General features: G+C 46.9%; 2 protein-coding genes across 2 annotated transcripts; both read right to left on the reverse strand.

Moving 5' to 3' along the window:
- Positions 1-5971: 5971 nt before the first annotated feature.
- LOC140455233 (tumor necrosis factor-like) lies at positions 5972-9945 on the reverse strand. Its single transcript, XM_072549958.1, has 4 exons — positions 9472-9945; positions 8699-8759; positions 8203-8268; positions 5972-7676 (listed from the first exon to the last, which is right to left on the reverse strand). Exons 1-4 carry the CDS (start codon positions 9646-9648, stop codon positions 7264-7266), a joined length of 717 nt encoding a protein of 238 aa, XP_072406059.1. The 5' UTR covers positions 9649-9945; the 3' UTR covers positions 5972-7263.
- A 5735-nt stretch (positions 9946-15680) lies between these two features.
- LOC140455234 (tumor necrosis factor-like) lies at positions 15681-19654 on the reverse strand. Its single transcript, XM_072549959.1, has 4 exons — positions 19181-19654; positions 18408-18468; positions 17912-17977; positions 15681-17385 (listed from the first exon to the last, which is right to left on the reverse strand). The coding sequence occupies exons 1-4, from the start codon at positions 19355-19357 to the stop codon at positions 16973-16975; spliced, it is 717 nt and encodes a 238-aa protein (XP_072406060.1). The 5' UTR covers positions 19358-19654; the 3' UTR covers positions 15681-16972.
- Positions 19655-22574: the final 2920 nt, after the last annotated feature.

Genomic DNA, 22574 nt, shown 5'->3' on the forward strand with positions numbered 1-22574 from the left:
CCACTCAGGCTCAGTCTGAGGGTCTCTGTCTCTGTCTCTCTCAGGGAGGGAGCTGCCTGCTCTATAACTGCTGCTGCTCCTCACTAAAACCTCTTTATAACCAGCAGCAGCAGCACAGTCACTGCTGGCTGTGATGAAATGGAATGGGAAATCCCCAGGCAGAAACAGCAGCGATTGGAAAGCGATCACTCTCCAGATCGAATGTGGGACTGGCTCTGTCTAACTCTCACCCAACGTGGAACGACAGCAGTTTCTCCCAAAACCGGGACATCCTGTCGGTTACCCAAAGTGGGTCCCAACAATTCCCCCAGTCTCTCCATGTCTCCCCCATGGGCTCCTGGCTCTCACTGGGAACAATGACAGAGGGAGGAGGTAGAGAGATGGAGGGAGAGCACAGCACTAACTTTATTACAGAAATAATCGGTTCTGTCATAGTGTGGGGCAGACCCACCGACAGTGGATAACGAATTAAATGAGAGAAAGATCAAGCTGAACAGAAACATACCATGCAGAAAGATGTGTGACTGGTCTGATGGTGGGACAAAACCCGAAAGCAGCAGCAAAGTGAAAAACGAACAGATCTCTCAGGTGGACAAAATGAGACTCTCTGATCAAACCAAGGAAAGTTCTCCGGGTCATGAAACAGCAGCAGAGCGAGGGCCATCAGTGTGGATCACCCAGAGAGTGAGAATGGGGAATTCAACACACAGAATAAGGAACATGGAACAATAACACAGCAGCTCATTCACCTTCCATCTTTACTGTGGGGGAAACAAACACCTTCCACTGGGAGATGGACATCAGGGTGGGCAATGGGTGGAGGAACCTGGGGAGATTATCATCAGGAGGGAAGTGATACTGAACACAGTGAGAGAGCTGTGGGAGGGACACTCCTAGTTCCTATTGGACTTCACAACAAGGTCCTCACAGCAGCACTAATGCAGCAGGAGATTTGCTGGTGTGAATTTTCCAGGATTCCCCAGATTCTGGAAGTGTTCCATCAGACTGCAAAGCAGCATATGTCCTGCCTGTATTCCAGAAGGGAACATATTGGAGAGTTAGTCTGACATCTGTCATTGGGACACTGATGGAATCGATGACTCAAGTGGTTCTACTGTGTATCTGAAATACTCCAGATAGTGAGGAAGAGCCAGCAAGGGGTTTGTGAAAGGGAAAGAAAGTTTAGTCAGTGTCTTCGAATTAGTGGAAGGAGTACATTGGGCAGTGGGTAAAGGGGAGGTCCCTGACGCACTGTACCTGGATTAGACAGAATGCTGATTTGGGTTAATTTGATTAATTCTTGTCAGATGTACCTGAGTGCAATGAAAAGTGTGAATACTCTCACTGATGATGTTGGCTAGTCTTACTGATAAAACATCTGAAAACAAACCTTCCAGCTCATTGAGCGAACTAATGTACATATGAGAGGTCCAATCAGCAGTCTATTCACAGCAGGAAAGAAGCTGTCCTTGACCCTTTTGGCACTAACCTTTCACCTTTGAATCTGCGGCGTGACTGAAGAAGTTGGGAGTGATGATAACTGGGATGGGAGGGCTCTTTGATACCGGCTGCCTTTTCACAGAGATGAGAAGTGTAGATGGAGTCAATGGATAGATGGGTGGTTTGTGGGAGGGTCTGGGCTATATCCACAACTGGTGTCACATCAATGTGATTGAGACTGATCGCAGTGCATGATAAAGGGCTCAGGCATATAGGGCTGGGGCAAAATCAACATGTTCTGTCATGGGGAATAGTGTGTGAATGAGAAACTATCACCCACTCTGCCTCAGACAGATGCAATCTGAGAATGTGTCAGGCTAACTCAGAGTAACACTGCTCCATTATGAGAAATTATTCCTGTCCAAGATGGCTCGGCTTGTGACTTACTTCCCCATTTCTAGAAAGGCACTTGCAGAATACTGTTATACAGGAAGGGGTGTTCAGTGAATGGAAATACATACTCATCAAGGTCAATCTGACCAGGGTTGGGATGTAGGGCTTTCCAATTCTCAGGGAAGTAGGTGTTGGGTTCCATCTTGATAAACTCCTTCTCCTCCCATTCACGAATGGGCCTTTGTCTGGATCCAAAGCAGGACTCACCGCTCACTCTCAGTGAAAGCAGGTTCAACCTGAACAAGCGTGGTGGCAATTCCTGTTGGCTCGTAGCGAAACTTGAATTTCTGCAAGTGTTTGGCCAAACAATGGGGTAAGCGTGTTATTGGTGTGAGCTGTGCTCAGCTGAGAATGGTGTATCTACAGGGATGGCTGGGAACCGATGGAAACAGTCAGGAAAACAAGCTGTGCCTGACGGTCAGATTCTCACAGGCTGAGTCCATGGACAGTAACGTTTGATTTCCTGGGAGCACAAAGATGGTGGGCATGGTCCCCTGTTTTAAATATCACGTGTAAATATTTCACATTGCATAGGGTCCACTCAATTCATGTCTGCTTCAGCCGAGTTTGATGAGAGCATGACATGAGGAAGAAGGAGGCTTACATAAGGTTGAGGAAACAGGGTTCAGACAGAGCAGTGGAGGGATACAGGATAGCCAGAAGGGACCTGAAGAAAGGGATTAGGAGAGCTAAGAGAGGGCATGAAAAATCCTTGGCGGACAGGATCAAGGATAACCCCAAGGCATTTAATGCGTATGTGAGAAACCTGAGAATGACGAGAACGAGGGTAGGTCCGATCAAGGACAGTAGTGGGAGACTGTGTATTGAGTGAGAAGAGATAGGAGAGGTCTTGAACAAGTACTTCTCTTCAGTATTTACGAACGAGAGGGACCGTATTGTTGAAGAGGAGAGTGTGAAACGGACTGATAAGCCAGAAGAGATACCTGTTAGGAAGGAAGATGTGTTGGACATTTTGAACAACTTGAGGATAGACAAGTCCCCCGGGCCTGACGGGATATATCCTAGGATTATGTGGGAAGCAACAGAGGAAATTGCAGAACCTTTGGCAATTATCTTCTCGTCTTCACTGGCAACGGGGGTGGTACCAGGGGACTGGAGAGTAGCGAATGTTGTGCCCCTGTTCAAAAAAGGGAATAGGGATAACCCCAGGAATTACAGGCCAGTTAGTCTTACTTCTGTGGTAGGCAAAGTAATGGAAAGGGTACTGAGGGATAGGATTTACGAGTATCTGGAAAGACACTGCTTGATTAGGGACAGCCAGCACGGATTTGTGAAGGGTAGGTCTTGCCTTACAAGTCTTATTGAATTCTTTGAGGAGGTGACCAAGCATGTGGATGAGGGTAGAGCAGTGGATGTAGTGTACATGGATTTTAGTAAGGCATTTGATAAGGTTCCCCATGGTAGGCTTATGCGGAAAGTCAGGAGGCATGGGATAGAGGGAAATTTGGCCAATTGGATAGAAAACTGGCTAACCGGTCGAAGGCAGAGAGTGGTGGTAGATGGTAAATATTCAGCCTGGAGCTCAGTTACAAGTGGAGTTCCGCAGGGTTCAGTTCTGGGTCCTCTGCTGTATGTAATTTTTATTAATGACTTAGATGAGGGAGTCGAAGGGTGGGTCAGTAAATTTGCAAATGATACGATGATAGGTGGAGTTGTGGACAGTGAGGAGGGCTGTTATCAGCTGCAGAGGGACTTAGATATGATGCAGAGCTGGGCTGAGGAGTGGCAGATGGAGTTCAACCCTACCAAGTGTGAGGTTGTCCATTTTGGAAGAACAAATAAGAATGCGGAATACAGGGTTAATGGTAGGGTTCTTAGTAAGGTGGAGGAACAGAGGGATCTTGGGGTCTATGTACATAGATCTTTGAAGGTTGCCACTCAGGTGGATAGAGTTTGTAAGAAGGCGTATGGAGTATTATCGTTCATTAGCAGAGGGATTGAATTCAAGAGTCGTGAAGTGATGTTACAGCTGCACAGGACTTTGGTTAGGCCACAGTTGGAGTACTGTGTGCAGTTCTGGTCGCCTCACTTTAGGAAAGATGTGGAAGCTTTGGAGAGGGTGCAGAGAAGATTTACCAGGATGTTGCCTGGAATGGAGAGCAGGTCGTACGAGGATAGGTTGAGAGTTCTCGGCCTTTTCTCCTTGGAACGGCGAAGGATGAGGGGTGACTTGATAGAGGTTTATAAGATGATCAGAGGAATAGATAGAGTAGACAGTCAGAAACTTTTTCCCCGGGTACAACAGAGTGTTACAAGGGGACATAAATTTAAGGTGAAGGGTGGAAGGTATAGGGGAGATGTCAGGGGTGGGTTCTTTACCCAGAGAGTGGTGGGGACATGGAATGCGCTGCCCATGGGAGTGGCAGAGTCAGAATCATTGGCGACCTTTAAGCGGCATTTGGATAGGTACATGGATGGGTGCTTAATCTAGGTTAGAAGTTCGGCACAACATCGTGGGCCGAAGGGCCTGTTCTGTGCTGTATTGTTCTATGTTCTATGTTCTATGTTCTATGTTCTATGTTCTATGTTCTATGTTGCATATAAAGTGTTTTAACACTTCCCTGGAAAAGAACAAAGGTAAATAAAGGGTTAACTCCCAAACAAGAGTTAATCCATGAGCTGCAGATTTACTGCATCTCCTTCAAGACATAGAAAGCATTTAAGTATTGGCTGTGCTGTCGGACGTTTAAATGTTTCCCTTTGAAAAACGTCTATTCTCTTGTGAACATGTGAGCCGTTCTGACATTGAGCGCTGGATGTCTGTGGTTGTGTCTCAGAGATTTGCAGTAAGTGTTTTGCTTTCTGAAATACACCACATACTTTTAACTTTTAAACAGTTCTTACACTTGGCCTGAGTACTTTTACAACAAATTCACTAATTTATCATCTTCTAAAAAACCACACTGCCAGCCTGTTGGTTATACAGTGGATATGGTTTAGTGACACTGGATTGCAAACTGAATATTTCTCAGCGTTTTGTCGAGAACCGATCTGATAGGGAAGTATTGCTTCTTCCTTCCACACTTAGACGTTACCTTCCTGTCACTGTTTCGAGCAATTTGGGCATTTTTCAAACATGGGACATAGAGTATTACAGAGCAGAAACACATTCTTCAGCTCAATATCTCTGTGCCAGTTATGATGCTCATATAAACTAATCCTATATCCCTGAGTTTCTGCCTGTTTCTTGTGTCTGCTCAAATATCTCTAAACTGTTGCTTTCGTATCTGCTTCTGTCACCTCCCCTGGCAGGGCATGTCAGGCACCGACTGCACTCTGTCTGAAATCCCATCCTCACACACTTGCTTTAATCTTCTGGTTCCTGCAGTGATGTGTGGGAGACTGGAGAGATGCACATTGGAGTTGAACTGTGTACAATGTGATCTCTTTGAAACAGACCCAATTCTAATGGCTCATCAGGAGAGATGCTGAGAGGCAGGTGGTTCCACCCAGGTTGGACAGGATGTGTAACTACAGTCCCAGAATTAGGGGGATGGCCATTTCAGACAGAGATGGGGAGAAATGCCTATGTGCAGAAAGTGGGAGAAACATGAGCCAGTGTATTTGTTCAGGTATTTTCAATTTGTCATCCACATCTCATTGAAAGAGACAGGAGGCTTATGGGTAGGTCACATGACTTTCTCTTTATAATTTCTTCTTTCAAACTCTGGATTCCCTCTCTAAGATTCCCAATCTCCTCTCCCGACAAGATTACCAAGATCTGGTTTTGTTATCTCAGATTTACAATCTCCCAATCCCATAAAGTTGCCCAGCTCTAAACTGTCTATCCCAAATTCCCAGTGTGATAATCAATCAAACAGTCAGTTGGAACAGAGTAGAAAGTGGACCCTCTCATTTAAACACTGTCCAGGAACATCTCCAAACCCAAACCAATGTACAACAGCCAGAAGGAAACATTAGACACTCTTCAAATAATTTTATTAATTTCTCTTTATGTTTGCAGACATAAATATTAATATAAATAATATAAATACAACCATTGATAAATAGAATTAAATAATAACTTATATCAATCTGAAATATCTTAACATTGACAATATCATTGTCACTAAAGGACACCTATAGAACAGATGTTACAGTTTTACACAAACACTCAGGTTGGTCTATGAGCTGCAATTAAATTTCAGTGGTCCCTCATTCGAGACAGAGAATCTCTCGGCATGCAGCGACAATCAGATTTATTACTGGGATCTTACTGTGCATTACCCAGTCTGAAGGGTGACCAATGGAGAGTACAAGGTACAAAGGGAAGGTAACATTGCCATGAAGGAACAATCTCAATCATTCCCCTTGGATCAGAGCAGCAAACAATCCCCTCCAACATTGACTAGGACGAAGCTGTAGGAGCACAATATCGTCCCATCAGATCAGGAACAGGCCAACATTTAGTGAGCCAACATCTTGGTGTTTGCTGAATGTTCTGTCACCATTTGAATTGCAGTGCTGACCATATGGACTCAAGGGAGGGAAGATTCTGTGAAGAATTGACCAATCACATTGTCGAGGTAGAAAGCCAATGCCCAGCTGAGAACGTGCTTTGGCATTCCTCACCCAACAGCGAACTCAATCAACTTGCTTCATTTTTCACAAAGATAGCAGTGATCCTTTGGAATGTAAATCAATAATGAGGAATAGACCATACTCTACAAGGACCAGTACATGGTCTCAGGGAATAATCAGTCTGAATATCAGACCCAGGATCCTGGATTTCATTTTCACTCCAGGGATAGACAAACAAATTTCTACCTGAGGAGGACAAATTCAAATAAAGTGAGCAACAGAAAACACAATTTAAATAGGAAATAAATTATACGATCTGTGAGGCTTTGTGTTCATATCAATCAGAAACAGCAGATTTGGAATGCAATTTCTGAACAACTCTCTTCACATTGTTCCAATCGAATTCACTCACCCAACAGGATCAATGTTACACAGCAGTGAAGCACCTCCACCTGGGCCCAGTGTTAAAGGGATGTTAGAAGCAGGGACATTATAGTGACAGGTGGAGGCCAGTAAATCCATCAAACCTAGATGTTAGCTGGAGACAAGCACAGATTCCCTGACCAATACCATTCTGTGCTTTGTACAAAGCTGAAATTGCATCACTGAAAATTTACTCTGATACTTCACTGCACCACCAATCCTCAAAGCCACACACATCTGACACATTCTGTTGTTGCAAACTCTTGAAATCAAATACAACAGAAATTAATCTAGTTTGTGCACAATTAACAATAAGAAGACAATGTGTCTTTGTCAGTTTGCGATGAATTTCAATTTGAAATTCTTGATCAGTCATTGATAATCAATGTGCATGTTCCAGGAAAATTATACAGCAAATATTCCAAAGAAAGTCTTCCCTTCGGCTGTGTCTACATATCCCGTTGTCTCCTCGTTAACCCTGGAGAAGATCTGATCTCCCTCCAGGAACTCAAAGATGGCTCCCTGGTAGGAGGTTTTGTACCAGGGCTCCTTGCGTTGGTGAGAGTGGCAGGCGGATTTGGTGGCTTTCAGTAGAATGGCTTCCTCGGGATAACTTGGCGACAGCTTGGTGAGTTCGTGGCTCAGGTAGACAGCCTGGGGCTGACACTCCATGCTGTGGAAGACCACCTGGGTGTAGACAAAGTACTGTCCAGGCCTCTTGATGATGAGATGGTTGTCCCTGAACTCCAGGCCCTCGGTGAAGGTGGAATCACTCTCATTTTGCCAAATCACGGTCCCTCCTTTGCTGGTTGGGGAAGCTGAGGGGGCAGGGGTGGGAGAGAGAGAGGGAAGACACCATGAGGATCAAACAAAGAGAAATAACTAGCCCGCATTGACGTAGCACCAGGATATCGTGGATACGGTAAAGCACTTCACAACCAAGGAGGTGTTACTGAAGGAGCAATTGTATTATTTCAGGAAATGGAGCCATCACTTTGTGCACAGTAAGATCCCACGATTTACCATGGGAAAGAAACTGGACGGTCTGCATCTTAATTGGAAACTGAGCTCCCTTGTCACCCTGATCCATGGAGAGGCCGGTCACAGTAGGATTTCATCTCTGATGCCTGTGCTGCTGTCTCTGTGTTCAGATGAACCAATTCACACCACAACCCCTTCTCTTTGCCCAGGACCCTGTTATCTCCCACTCTCCTCCTCCAATGCTCTCTCCACATTGCATTATTGATAAAGAGAGTTAGCACCTTCCCAACCCACCCCTGCACCCTCCCAGCTGCTGGGGCCTATTCTCTCGAGGATGCTGTCACATTGAGAACAGTTGTGTACCTGTCAGGTGAGCTGCGATTCTCGGCCGGGGGTCACTCCCCACCTGCTTCATGAGAAGGGGCAAACCTGGAAATGGAAAAGACAAAAACTCAGACCCTGCTGGATCACCCACAGAGCACAGACTGACAGACACAGAGAGAGGGAGGGGAGGGGGGGAGGTGAAGGAGGGACAGATAGACAGGTGGGCTCATGAGAGGAAAGAGTGTATGAGAGCCAAATGGAAAAGGCTGGAGAAACTCAGCAGGTCTGGCAGCATGTGTGGGAGGAGACTCCGAGAGAACATCTCGAATCCAGTATTGCTGCAATCTGAGAGAGTTTGTGGGAAAGACTGAGAGGGAGTCAGGAAAACAGACAAATCGCTCAAGGACAACAATGATAAAGGGAGAATGGTGCAGCAATGTTAGGAAAGATATTGATGAAAATATTAATGAGGAATGTCCCAGAGGGTGAGGGAGAGATGGGTCCGAGAAACAGCACTGATCCTGACAGCACTTACCGCTGGTCTGAGCCGCTGTTGTCAGTGAGGGATGGGAGACTTCCAGCTTTGATCTCGAACCCTGAAGGAATTCAACAAGAACAAGGGTTAAGATGTGAAATTGACTCGAGATTCCGCTCCACCGAACAGGAGTTGGTGCCCAACCCAGGGCTGCGGCTGGGTGGGCTTTAGGGACCACCCGGTGTTGGACAGAAACACAATGTGATCCAGGCGATTGGAGACACTGACTCGGTTGGAGTCCCTGTGTTGGACACTGTCCAGGACAGACAGGATACCCTGGAGAGCCGGAGTGACCCAGCCAGCCTATTCCCCATCCCCACTGTGTACAGACACACGCTGACCCCATACAGACTGGCTGAGTGACCCTCCCCCAGCCCACCCCCGTCACTCTCAGAGGGACAGCTGCCAGGCTCTGCTTGTCCTTTAGTAGCGCCGGCAGCACAGACTGAGAGAGCCGCCTTTATCCGGCGGCTCCCATGGAACAGGGAGCAGTTCCAACAGTTCCCTCAGCTCAGGCTGGGCACTGAGCAGGGTCCTGGGGGAAAATCGCTCTCGCTGTTGGAGAGACTGCAGTTAAAGGGCCGGCCTGGCTGAAGCGCTGGGGGTCAGTTTGCTGTTTCGCTGCAGAGTTGCAGCACGAACTGAGAGTGAAATCCCTTCAACAGCTTGAAGTGCCCGCTTCCAAACAAGTCCCTGTCCCCGGGGCAATGCAAGCGGCAAGTGGAAGGCGAGCGCTAGTCTCCAAGAACACCCTCCCCAAGGCAGATCCTCACCTGGTTTGGAGAGAGCACTCCAAACTGAAGCAGGAAGAGAAAGGTCGATAGCAGCAACAAGCCGAGGACAGCGAGTGTACACAGAGCCCGCCAGAAACAGCTTGTGTTGGAGCCTGACTCCCTGATGGGCAGCAGCCCCCCATTCTCCAGCTCCAAGAACTTGGCCTCAGTGTCCATGCTGTCAGGGGGCAGAGGGAACTCGCTGGGCTCAGTCTCTCTCGGGTCCACTCAGGCTATGTCTGAGGGTCTCTGTCTCTGTCTCTCTCTCTCTCTCTCTCTCAGGGAGGGAGCTGCCTGCTCTATAACTGCTGCTGCTCCTCACTAAAACCTCTTTATAACCAGCAGCAGCAGCACAGTCACTGCTGGCTGTGATGAAATGGAATGGGAAATCCCCAGGCAGAAACAGCAGCGATTGGAAAGCGATCACTCTCCAGATCGAATGTGGGACTGGCTCTGTCTAACTCTCACCCAACGTGGAACGACAGCAGTTTCTCCCAAAACCGGGACATCCTGTCGGTTACCCAAAGTGGGTCCCAGCAATTCCCCCAGTCTCTCCATGTCTCCCCCATGGGCTCCTGGCTCTCACTGGGAACAATGACAGAGGGAGGAGGTAGAGAGATGGAGGGAGAGCACAACACTAACTTTATTACAGAAATAATCGGTTCTGTCATAGTGTGGGGCAGACCCACCGACAGTGGATAACGAATTAAATGAGAGAACGATCAAGCTGAACAGAAACATACCATGCAGAAAGATGTCTGACTGGTCAGATGGTGGGACAAAACCCGAAAGCAGCAGCAAAGTGAAAATCGAACAGATCTCTCAGGTGGACAAAATGAGAGTCTCTGATCAAACCGAGGAAAGTTCTCCGGGTCATGAAACAGCAGCAGAGCGAGGGCCATCAGTGTGGATCCCCCAGAGAGTGAGAATGGGGAATTCAACACACAGAATAAGGAACATGGAACAATAACACAGCAGCTCATTCACCTTCCATCTTTACTGTGGAGGAAACAAACACCTTCCACTGGGAGATGGACATCAGGGTGGGCAATGGGTGGAGGAACCTGGGGAGATTATCATCAGGAGGGAACTGATACTGAACACAGTGAGAGAGCTGTGGGAGGGACACTCCTAGTTCCTAATGGACTTCACAACAAGGTCCTCACAGCAGCACTAATACAGCAGGAGATTTGTTGGTGTGAATTTTCCAGGATTCCCCAGATTCTGGAAGTGTTCCATCAGACTGCAAAGCAGCATATGCCCTGCCTGTATTCCAGAAGGGAACATATTGGAGAGTTAGTCTGACATCTGTCATTGGGACACTGATGGAATCAATGACTCAAGTGGTTCTACTGTGTATCTGAAATACTCCAGATAGTGAGGAAGAGCCAGCAAGGGGTTTGTGAAAGGGAAAGAAAGTTTAGTCAGTGTCTCTGAATTAGTGGAAGGAGTACATTGGGCAGTGGGTAAAGGGGAGGTCCCTGGCGCACTGTACCTGGATTAGACAGAATGCTGATTTGGGTTAATTTGATTAATTCTTGTCAGATGTACCTGAGTGCAATGAAAAGTGTGAATACTCTCACTGATGATGTTGCCTAGTCTTAGTGATGAAACATCTGAAAACAAACCTTCCAGCTCATTGAGCGAACTAATGTACATATGAGAGGTCCAATCAGCAGTCTATTCACAGCAGGAAAGAAGCTGTCCTTGACCCTTTTGGCACTAACCTTTCACCTTTGAATCTGCGGCGTGACTGAAGAAGTTGGGAGTGATGATAACTGGGATGGGAGGGCTCTTTGATACCGGCTGCCTTTTCACAGAGATGAGAAGTGTAGATGGAGTCAATGGATGGATGGGTGGTTTGTGGGAGGGTCTGGGCTATATCCACAACTGGTGTCACATCAATGTGATTGAGACTGATCGCAGTGCATGATAAAGGGCTCAGGCATATAGGGCTGGGGCAAAATCAACATGTTCTGTCATGGGGAATAGTGTGTGAATGAGAAACTATCACCCACTCTGCCTCAGACAGATGCAATCTGAGAATGTGTCAGGCTAACTCAGAGTAACACTGCTCCATTATGAGAAATTATTCCTGTCCAAGATGGCTCGGCTTGTGACTTACTTCCCCATTTCTAGAAAGGCACTTGCAGAATACTGTTATACAGGAAGGGGTGTTCAGTGAATGGAAATACATACTCATCAAGGTCAATCTGACCAGGGTTGGGATGTAGGGCTTTCCAATTCTCAGGGAAGTAGGTGTTGGGTTCCATCTTGATAAACTCCTTCTCCTCCCATTCACGAATGGGCCTTTGTCTGGATCCAAAGCAGGACTCGCCGCTCACTCTCAGTGAAAGCAGGTTCAACCTGAACAAGCGTGGTGGCAATTCCTGTTGGCTCGTAGCGAAACTTGAATTTCTGCAAGTGTTTGGCCAAACAATGGGGTAAGCGTGTTATTGGTGTGAGCTGTGCTCAGCTGAGAATGGTGTATCTACAGGGATGGCTGGGAACCGATGGAAACAGTCAGGAAAACAAGCTGTGCCTGACGGTCAGATTCTCACAGGCTGAGTCCATGGACAGTAACGTTTGATTTCCTGGGAGCACAAAGATGGTGGGCATGGTCCCCTGTTTTAAATATCACGTGTAAATATTTCACATTGCATAGGGTCCACTCAATTCATGTCTGCTTCAGCCGAGTTTGATGAGAGCATGACATGAGGAAGAAGGAGGCTTACATAAGGTTGAGGAAACAGGGTTCAGACAGAGCAGTGGAGGGATACAGGATAGCCAGAAGGGACCTGAAGAAAGGGATTAGGAGAGCTAAGAGAGGGCATGAAAAATCCTTGGCGGACAGGATCAAGGATAACCCCAAGGCATTTAATGCGTATGTGAGAAACCTGAGAATGACGAGAACGAGGGTAGGTCCGATCAAGGACAGTAGTGGGAGACTGTGTATTGAGTGAGAAGAGATAGGAGAGGTCTTGAACAAGTACTTCTCTTCAGTATTTACGAACGAGAGGGACCGTATTGTTGAAGAGGAGAGTGTGAAACGGACTGATAAGCCAGAAGAGATACCTGTTAGGAAGGAAGATGTGTTGGACATTTTGAACAACTTGAGGATAGACAAGTCCCCCGGGCCTGACGGGATATATCCTAGGATTATGTGGGAAGCAACAGAGGAAATTGCAGAACCTTTGGCAATTATCTTCTCGTCTTCACTGGCAACGGGGGTGGTACCAGGGGACTGGAGAGTAGCGAATGTTGTGCCCCTGTTCAAAAAAGGGAATAGGGATAACCCCAGGAATTACAGGCCAGTTAGTCTTACTTCTGTGGTAGGCAAAGTAATGGAAAGGGTGCTGAGGGATAGGATTTACGAGTATCTGGAAAGACACTGCTTGATTAGGGACAGCCAGCACGGATTTGTGAAGGGTAGGTCTTGCCTTACAAGTCTTATTGAATTCTTTGAGGAGGTGACCAAGCATGTGGATGAGGGTAGAGCAGTGGATGTAGTGTACATGGATTTTAGTAAGGCATTTGATAAGGTTCCCCATGGTAGGCTTATGCGGAAAGTCAGGAGGCATGGGATAGAGGGAAATTTGGCCAATTGGATAGAAAACTGGCTAACCGGTCGAAGGCAGAGAGTGGTGGTAGATGGTAAATATTCAGCCTGGAGCTCAGTTACAAGTGGAGTTCCGCAGGGTTCAGTTCTGGGTCCTCTGCTGTATGTAATTTTTATTAATGACTTAGATGAGGGAGTCGAAGGGTGGGTCAGTAAATTTGCAAATGATACGATGATAGGTGGAGTTGTGGACAGTGAGGAGGGCTGTTATCAGCTGCAGAGGGACTTAGATATGATGCAGAGCTGGGCTGAGGAGTGGCAGATGGAGTTCAACCCTACCAAGTGTGAGGTTGTCCATTTTGGAAGAACAAATAAGAATGCGGAATACAGGGTTAATGGTAGGGTTCTTAGTAAGGTGGAGGAACAGAGGGATCTTGGGGTCTATGTACATAGATCTTTGAAGGTTGCCACTCAGGTGGATAGAGTTTGTAAGAAGGCGTATGGAGTATTATCGTTCATTAGCAGAGGGATTGAATTCAAGAGTCGTGAAGTGATGTTACAGCTGCACAGGACTTTGGTTAGGCCACAGTTGGAGTACTGTGTGCAGTTCTGGTCGCCTCACTTTAGGAAAGATGTGGAAGCTTTGGAGAGGGTGCAGAGAAGATTTACCAGGATGTTGCCTGGAATGGAGAGCAGGTCGTACGAGGATAGGTTGAGAGTTCTCGGCCTTTTCTCCTTGGAACGGCGAAGGATGAGGGGTGACTTGATAGAGGTTTATAAGATGATCAGAGGAATAGATAGAGTAGACAGTCAGAAACTTTTTCCCCGGGTACAACAGAGTGTTACAAGGGGACATAAATTTAAGGTGAAGGGTGGAAGGTATAGGGGAGATGTCAGGGGTGGGTTCTTTACCCAGAGAGTGGTGGGGACATGGAATGCGCTGCCCATGGGAGTGGCAGAGTCAGAATCATTGGCGACCTTTAAGCGGCATTTGGATAGGTACATGGATGGGTGCTTAATCTAGGTTAGAAGTTCGGCACAACATCGTGGGCCGAAGGGCCTGTTCTGTGCTGTATTGTTCTATGTTCTATGTTCTATGTTCTATGTTCTATGTTCTATGTTCTATGTTGCATATAAAGTGTTTTAACACTTCCCTGGAAAAGAACAAAGGTAAATAAAGGGTTAACTCCCAAACAAGAGTTAATCCATGAGCTGCAGATTTACTGCATCTCCTTCAAGACATAGAAAGCATTTAAGTATTGGCTGTGCTGTCGGACGTTTAAATGTTTCCCTTTGAAAAACGTCTATTCTCTTGTGAACATGTGAGCCGTTCTGACATTGAGCGCTGGATGTCTGTGGTTGTGTCTCAGAGATTTGCAGTAAGTGTTTTGCTTTCTGAAATACACCACATACTTTTAACTTTTAAACAGTTCTTACACTTGGCCTGAGTACTTTTACAACAAATTCACTAATTTATCATCTTCTAAAAAACCACACTGCCAGCCTGTTGGTTATACAGTGGATATGGTTTAGTGACACTGGATTGCAAACTGAATATTTCTCAGCGTTTTGTCGAGAACCGATCTGATAGGGAAGTATTGCTTCTTCCTTCCACACTTAGACGTTACCTTCCTGTCACTGTTTCGAGCAATTTGGGCATTTTTCAAACATGGGACATAGAGTATTACAGAGCAGAAACACATTCTTCAGCTCAATATCTCTGTGCCAGTTATGATGCTCATATAAACTAATCCTATATCCCTCAGTTTCTGCCTGTTTCTTGTGTCTGCTCAAATATCTCTAAACTGTTGCTTTCGTATCTGCTTCTGTCACCTCCCCTGGCAGGGCATGTCAGGCACCGACTGCACTCTGTCTGAAATCCCATCCTCACACACTTGCTTTAATCTTCTGGTTCCTGCAGTGATGTGTGGGAGACTGGAGAGATGCACATTGGAGTTGAACTGTGTACAATGTGATCTCTTTGAAACAGACCCAATTCTAATGGCTCATCAGGAGAGATGCTGAGAGGCAGGTGGTTCCACCCAGGTTGGACAGGATGTGTAACTACAGTCCCAGAATTAGGGGGATGGCCATTTCAGACAGAGATGGGGAGAAATGCCTATGTGCAGAAAGTGGGAGAAACATGAGCCAGTGTATTTGTTCAGGTATTTTCAATTTGTCATCCACATCTCATTGAAAGAGACAGGAGGCTTATGGGTAGGTCACATGACTTTCTCTTTATAATTTCTTCTTTCAAACTCTGGATTCCCTCTCTAAGATTCCCAATCTCCTCTCCCGACAAGATTACCAAGATCTGGTTTTGTTATCTCAGATTTACAATCTCCCAATCCCATAAAGTTGCCCAGCTCTAAACTGTCTATCCCAAATTCCCAGTGTGATAATCAATCAAACAGTCAGTTGGAACAGAGTAGAAAGTGGACCCTCTCATTTAAACACTGTCCAGGAACATCTCCAAACCCAAACCAATGTACAACAGCCAGAAGGAAACATTAGACACTCTTCAAATAATTTTATTAATTTCTCTTTATGTTTGCAGACATAAATATTAATATAAATAATATAAATACAACCATTGATAAATAGAATTAAATAATAACTTATATCAATCTGAAATATCTTAACATTGACAATATCATTGTCACTAAAGGACACCTATAGAACAGATGTTACAGTTTTACACAAACACTCAGGTTGGTCTATGAGCTGCAATTAAATTTCAGTGGTCCCTCATTCGAGACAGAGAATCTCTCGGCATGCAGCGACAATCAGATTTATTACTGGGATCTTACTGTGCATTACCCAGTCTGAAGGGTGACCAATGGAGAGTACAAGGTACAAAGGGAAGGTAACATTGCCATGAAGGAACAATCTCAATCATTCCCCTTGGATCAGAGCAGCAAACAATCCCCTCCAACATTGACTAGGACGAAGCTGTAGGAGCACAATATCGTCCCATCAGATCAGGAACAGGCCAACATTTAGTGAGCCAACATCTTGGTGTTTGCTGAATGTTCTGTCACCATTTGAATTGCAGTGCTGACCATATGGACTCAAGGGAGGGAAGATTCTGTGAAGAATTGACCAATCACATTGTCGAGGTAGAAAGCCAATGCCCAGCTGAGAACGTGCTTTGGCATTCCTCACCCAACAGCGAACTCAATCAACTTGCTTCATTTTTCACAAAGATAGCAGTGATCCTTTGGAATGTAAATCAATAATGAGGAATAGACCATACTCTACAAGGACCAGTACATGGTCTCAGGGAATAATCAGTCTGAATATCAGACCCAGGATCCTGGATTTCATTTTCACTCCAGGGATAGACAAACAAATTTCTACCTGAGGAGGACAAATTCAAATAAAGTGAGCAACAGAAAACACAATTTAAATAGGAAATAAATTATACGATCTGTGAGGCTTTGTGTTCATATCAATCAGAAACAGCAGATTTGGAATGCAATTTCTGAACAACTCTCTTCACATTGTTCCAATCGAATTCACTCACCCAACAGGATCAATGTTACACAGCAGTGAAGCACCTCCACCTGGGCCCAGTGTTAAAGGGATGTTAGAAGCAGGGACATTATAGTGACAGGTGGAGGCCAGTAAATCCATCAAACCTAGATGTTAGCTGGAGACAAGCACAGATTCCCTGACCAATACCATTCTGTGCTTTGTACAAAGCTGAAATTGCATCACTGAAAATTTACTCTGATACTTCACTGCACCACCAATCCTCAAAGCCACACACATCTGACACATTCTGTTGTTGCAAACTCTTGAAATCAAATACAACAGAAATTAATCTAGTTTGTGCACAATTAACAATAAGAAGACAATGTGTCTTTGTCAGTTTGCGATGAATTTCAATTTGAAATTCTTGATCAGTCATTGATAATCAATGTGCATGTTCCAGGAAAATTATACAGCAAATATTCCAAAGAAAGTCTTCCCTTCGGCTGTGTCTACATATCCCGTTGTCTCCTCGTTAACCCTGGAGAAGATCTGATCTCCCTCCAGGAACTCAAAGATGGCTCCCTGGTAGGAGGTTTTGTACCAGGGCTCCTTGCGTTGGTGAGAGTGGCAGGCGGATTTGGTGGCTTTCAGTAGAATGGCTTCCTCGGGATAACTTGGCGACAGCTTGGTGAGTTCGTGGCTCAGGTAGACAGCCTGGGGCTGACACTCCATGCTGTGGAAGACCACCTGGGTGTAGACAAAGTACTGTCCAGGCCTCTTGATGATGAGATGGTTGTCCCTGAACTCCAGGCCCTCGGTGAAGGTGGAATCACTCTCATTTTGCCAAATCACGGTCCCTCCTTTGCTGGTTGGGGAAGCTGAGGGGGCAGGGGTGGGAGAGAGAGAGGGAAGACACCATGAGGATCAAACAAAGAGAAATAACTAGCCCGCATTGACGTAGCACCAGGATATCGTGGATACGGTAAAGCACTTCACAACCAAGGAGGTGTTACTGAAGGAGCAATTGTATTATTTCAGGAAATGGAGCCATCACTTTGTGCACAGTAAGATCCCACGATTTACCATGGGAAAGAAACTGGACGGTCTGCATCTTAATTGGAAACTGAGCTCCCTTGTCACCCTGATCCATGGAGAGGCCGGTCACAGTAGGATTTCATCTCTGATGCCTGTGCTGCTGTCTCTGTGTTCAGATGAACCAATTCACACCACAACCCCTTCTCTTTGCCCAGGACCCTGTTATCTCCCACTCTCCTCCTCCAATGCTCTCTCCACATTGCATTATTGATAAAGAGAGTTAGCACCTTCCCAACCCACCCCTGCACCCTCCCAGCTGCTGGGGCCTATTCTCTCGAGGATGCTGTCACATTGAGAACAGTTGTGTACCTGTCAGGTGAGCTGCGATTCTCGGCCGGGGGTCACTCCCCACCTGCTTCATGAGAAGGGGCAAACCTGGAAATGGAAAAGACAAAAACTCAGACCCTGCTGGATCACCCACAGAGCACAGACTGACAGACACAGAGAGAGGGAGGGGAGGGGGGGAGGTGAAGGAGGGACAGATAGACAGGTGGGCTCATGAGAGGAAAGAGTGTATGAGAGCCAAATGGAAAAGGCTGGAGAAACTCAGCAGGTCTGGCAGCATGTGTGGGAGGAGACTCCGAGAGAACATCTCGAATCCAGTATTGCTGCAATCTGAGAGAGTTTGTGGGAAAGACTGAGAGGGAGTCAGGAAAACAGACAAATCGCTCAAGGACAACAATGATAAAGGGAGAATGGTGCAGCAATGTTAGGAAAGATATTGATGAAAATATTAATGAGGAATGTCCCAGAGGGTGAGGGAGAGATGGGTCCGAGAAACAGCACTGATCCTGACAGCACTTACCGCTGGTCTGAGCCGCTGTTGTCAGTGAGGGATGGGAGACTTCCAGCTTTGATCTCGAACCCTGAAGGAATTCAACAAGAACAAGGGTTAAGATGTGAAATTGACTCGAGATTCCGCTCCACCGAACAGGAGTTGGTGCCCAACCCAGGGCTGCGGCTGGGTGGGCTTTAGGGACCACCCGGTGTTGGACAGAAACACAATGTGATCCAGGCGATTGGAGACACTGACTCGGTTGGAGTCCCTGTGTTGGACACTGTCCAGGACAGACAGGCTACCCTGGAGAGCCGGAGTGACCCAGCCAGCCTATTCCCCATCCCCACTGTGTACAGACACACGCTGACCCCATACAGACTGGCTGAGTGACCCTCCCCCAGCCCACCCCCGTCACTCTCAGAGGGACAGCTGCCAGGCTCTGCTTGTCCTTTAGTAGCGCCGGCAGCACAGACTGAGAGAGCCGCCTTTATCCGGCGGCTCCCATGGAACAGGGAGCAGTTCCAACAGTTCCCTCAGCTCAGGCTGGGCACTGAGCAGGGTCCTGGGGGAAAATCGCTCTCGCTGTTGGAGAGACTGCAGTTAAAGGGCCGGCCTGGCTGAAGCGCTGGGGGTCAGTTTGCTGTTTCGCTGCAGAGTTGCAGCACGAACTGAGAGTGAAATCCCTTCAACAGCTTGAAGTGCCCGCTTCCAAACAAGTCCCTGTCCCCGGGGCAATGCAAGCGGCAAGTGGAAGGCGAGCGCTAGTCTCCAAGAACACCCTCCCCAAGGCAGATCCTCACCTGGTTTGGAGAGAGCACTCCAAACTGAAGCAGGAAGAGAAAGGTCGATAGCAGCAACAAGCCGAGGACAGCGAGTGTACACAGAGCCCGCCAGAAACAGCTTGTGTTGGAGCCTGACTCCCTGATGGGCAGCAGCCCCCCATTCTCCAGCTCCAAGAACTTGGCCTCAGTGTCCATGCTGTCAGGGGGCAGAGGGAACTCGCTGGGCTCAGTCTCTCTCGGGTCCACTCAGGCTATGTCTGAGGGTCTCTGTCTCTGTCTCTCTCTCTCTCTCTCTCTCAGGGAGGGAGCTGCCTGCTCTATAACTGCTGCTGCTCCTCACTAAAACCTCTTTATAACCAGCAGCAGCAGCACAGTCACTGCTGGCTGTGATGAAATGGAATGGGAAATCCCCAGGCAGAAACAGCAGCGATTGGAAAGCGATCACTCTCCAGATCGAATGTGGGACTGGCTCTGTCTAACTCTCACCCAACGTGGAACGACAGCAGTTTCTCCCAAAACCGGGACATCCTGTCGGTTACCCAAAGTGGGTCCCAGCAATTCCCCCAGTCTCTCCATGTCTCCCCCATGGGCTCCTGGCTCTCACTGGGAACAATGACAGAGGGAGGAGGTAGAGAGATGGAGGGAGAGCACAACACTAACTTTATTACAGAAATAATCGGTTCTGTCATAGTGTGGGGCAGACCCACCGACAGTGGATAACGAATTAAATGAGAGAACGATCAAGCTGAACAGAAACATACCATGCAGAAAGATGTCTGACTGGTCAGATGGTGGGACAAAACCCGAAAGCAGCAGCAAAGTGAAAATCGAACAGATCTCTCAGGTGGACAAAATGAGAGTCTCTGATCAAACCGAGGAAAGTTCTCCGGGTCATGAAACAGCAGCAGAGCGAGGGCCATCAGTGTGGATCCCCCAGAGAGTGAGAATGGGGAATTCAACACACAGAATAAGGAACATGGAACAATAACACAGCAGCTCATTCACCTTCCATCTTTACTGTGGAGGAAACAAACACCTTCCACTGGGAGATGGACATCAGGGTGGGCAATGGGTGGAGGAACCTGGGGAGATTATCATCAGGAGGGAACTGATACTGAACACAGTGAGAGAGCTGTGGGAGGGACACTCCTAGTTCCTAATGGACTTCACAACAAGGTCCTCACAGCAGCACTAATACAGCAGGAGATTTGTTGGTGTGAATTTTCCAGGATTCCCCAGATTCTGGAAGTGTTCCATCAGACTGCAAAGCAGCATATGCCCTGCCTGTATTCCAGAAGGGAACATATTGGAGAGTTAGTCTGACATCTGTCATTGGGACACTGATGGAATCAATGACTCAAGTGGTTCTACTGTGTATCTGAAATACTCCAGATAGTGAGGAAGAGCCAGCAAGGGGTTTGTGAAAGGGAAAGAAAGTTTAGTCAGTGTCTCTGAATTAGTGGAAGGAGTACATTGGGCAGTGGGTAAAGGGGAGGTCCCTGGCGCACTGTACCTGGATTAGACAGAATGCTGATTTGGGTTAATTTGATTAATTCTTGTCAGATGTACCTGAGTGCAATGAAAAGTGTGAATACTCTCACTGATGATGTTGCCTAGTCTTAGTGATGAAACATCTGAAAACAAACCTTCCAGCTCATTGAGCGAACTAATGTACATATGAGAGGTCCAATCAGCAGTCTATTCACAGCAGGAAAGAAGCTGTCCTTGACCCTTTTGGCACTAACCTTTCACCTTTGAATCTGCGGCGTGACTGAAGAAGTTGGGAGTGATGATAACTGGGATGGGAGGGCTCTTTGATACCGGCTGCCTTTTCACAGAGATGAGAAGTGTAGATGGAGTCAATGGATGGATGGGTGGTTTGTGGGAGGGTCTGGGCTATATCCACAACTGGTGTCACATCAATGTGATTGAGACTGATCGCAGTGCATGATAAAGGGCTCAGGCATATAGGGCTGGGGCAAAATCAACATGTTCTGTCATGGGGAATAGTGTGTGAATGAGAAACTATCACCCACTCTGCCTCAGACAGATGCAATCTGAGAATGTGTCAGGCTAACTCAGAGTAACACTGCTCCATTATGAGAAATTATTCCTGTCCAAGATGGCTCGGCTTGTGACTTACTTCCCCATTTCTAGAAAGGCACTTGCAGAATACTGTTATACAGGAAGGGGTGTTCAGTGAATGGAAATACATACTCATCAAGGTCAATCTGACCAGGGTTGGGATGTAGGGCTTTCCAATTCTCAGGGAAGTAGGTGTTGGGTTCCATCTTGATAAACTCCTTCTCCTCCCATTCACTAATGGGCCTTTGTCTGGATCCAAAGCAGGACTCGCCGCTCACTCTCAGTGAAAGCAGGTTCAACCTGAACAAGCGTGGTGGCAATTCCTGTTGGCTCGTAGCGAAACTTGAATTTCTGCAAGTGTTTGGCCAAACAATGGGGTAAGCGTGTTATTGGTGTGAGCTGTGCTCAGCTGAGAATGGTGTATCTACAGGGATGGCTGGGAACCGATGGAAACAGTCAGGAAAACAAGCTGTGCCTGACGGTCAGATTCTCACAGGCTGAGTCCATGGACAGTAACGTTTGATTTCCTGGGAGTACAAAGATGGTGGGCATGGTCCCCTGTTTTAAATATCACGTGTAAATATTTCACATTGCATAGGGTCCACTCAATTCATGTCTGCTTCAGCCGAGTTTGATGAGAGCATGACATGAGGAAGAAGGAGGCTTACATAAGGTTGAGGAAACAGGGTTCAGACAGAGCAGTGGAGGGATACAGGATAGCCAGAAGGGACCTGAAGAAAGGGATTAGGAGAGCTAAGAGCGGGCATGAAAAATCCTTGGCGGACAGGATCAAGGATAACCCCAAGGCATTTAATGCGTATGTGAGAAACCTGAGAATGATGAGAACGAGGGTAGGTCCGATCAAGGACAGTAGTGGGAGACTGTGTATTGAGTCGGAAGAGATAGGAGAGGTCTTGAACAAGTACTTCTCTTCAGTATTTACGAACGAGAGGGACCGTATTGTTGAAGAGGAGAGTGTGAAACGGACTGTTAAGCCAGAAGAGATACCTGTTAGGAAGGAAGATGTGTTGGACATTTTGAACAACTTGAGGATAGACAAGTCCCCCGGGCCTGACGGGATATATCCTAGGATTATGTGGGAAGCAACAGAGGAAATTGCAGAACCTTTGGCAATTATCTTCTCGTCTTCACTGGCAACGGGGGTGGTACCAGGGGAATGGAGAGTAGCGAATGTTGTGCCCCTGTTCAAAAAAGGGAATAGGGATAACCCCAGGAATTACAGGCCAGTTAGTCTTACTTCTGTGGTAGGCAAAGTAATGGAAAGGGTGCTGAGGGATAGGATTTACGAGTATCTGGAAAGACACTG

The sequence above is a fragment of the Chiloscyllium punctatum genome, chromosome 30 (genome assembly GCF_047496795.1).
Source record: "Chiloscyllium punctatum isolate Juve2018m chromosome 30, sChiPun1.3, whole genome shotgun sequence".
Classification (NCBI taxonomy): Eukaryota; Metazoa; Chordata; class Chondrichthyes; order Orectolobiformes; family Hemiscylliidae; genus Chiloscyllium; species Chiloscyllium punctatum.

What these genes read in the sequence shown, in the direction of transcription:
- LOC140455233 (XM_072549958.1), bottom strand. Translation starts at nt 9,648, where the DNA reads ATGGACACTGAGGCCAAGTTCTTGGAGCTGGAGAATGGGGGGCTGCTG. An exon ending in AACAGCGGCTCAGACCAGCG is followed by an intron (nt 8,269 to 8,698) that starts GTAAGTGCTGTC and finishes TTCCATTTCCAG; the next exon opens with GTTTGCCCCTTCTCATGAAG. An exon ending in AATCGCAGCTCACCTGACAG is followed by an intron (nt 7,677 to 8,202) that starts GTACACAACTGT and finishes CTGCCCCCTCAG; the next exon opens with CTTCCCCAACCAGCAAAGGA.
- LOC140455234 (XM_072549959.1), bottom strand. Translation starts at nt 19,357, where the DNA reads ATGGACACTGAGGCCAAGTTCTTGGAGCTGGAGAATGGGGGGCTGCTG. An exon ending in GAGTGCTCTCTCCAAACCAG is followed by an intron (nt 18,469 to 19,180) that starts GTGAGGATCTGC and finishes GAATTCCTTCAG; the next exon opens with GGTTCGAGATCAAAGCTGGA. An exon ending in AACAGCGGCTCAGACCAGCG is followed by an intron (nt 17,978 to 18,407) that starts GTAAGTGCTGTC and finishes TTCCATTTCCAG; the next exon opens with GTTTGCCCCTTCTCATGAAG.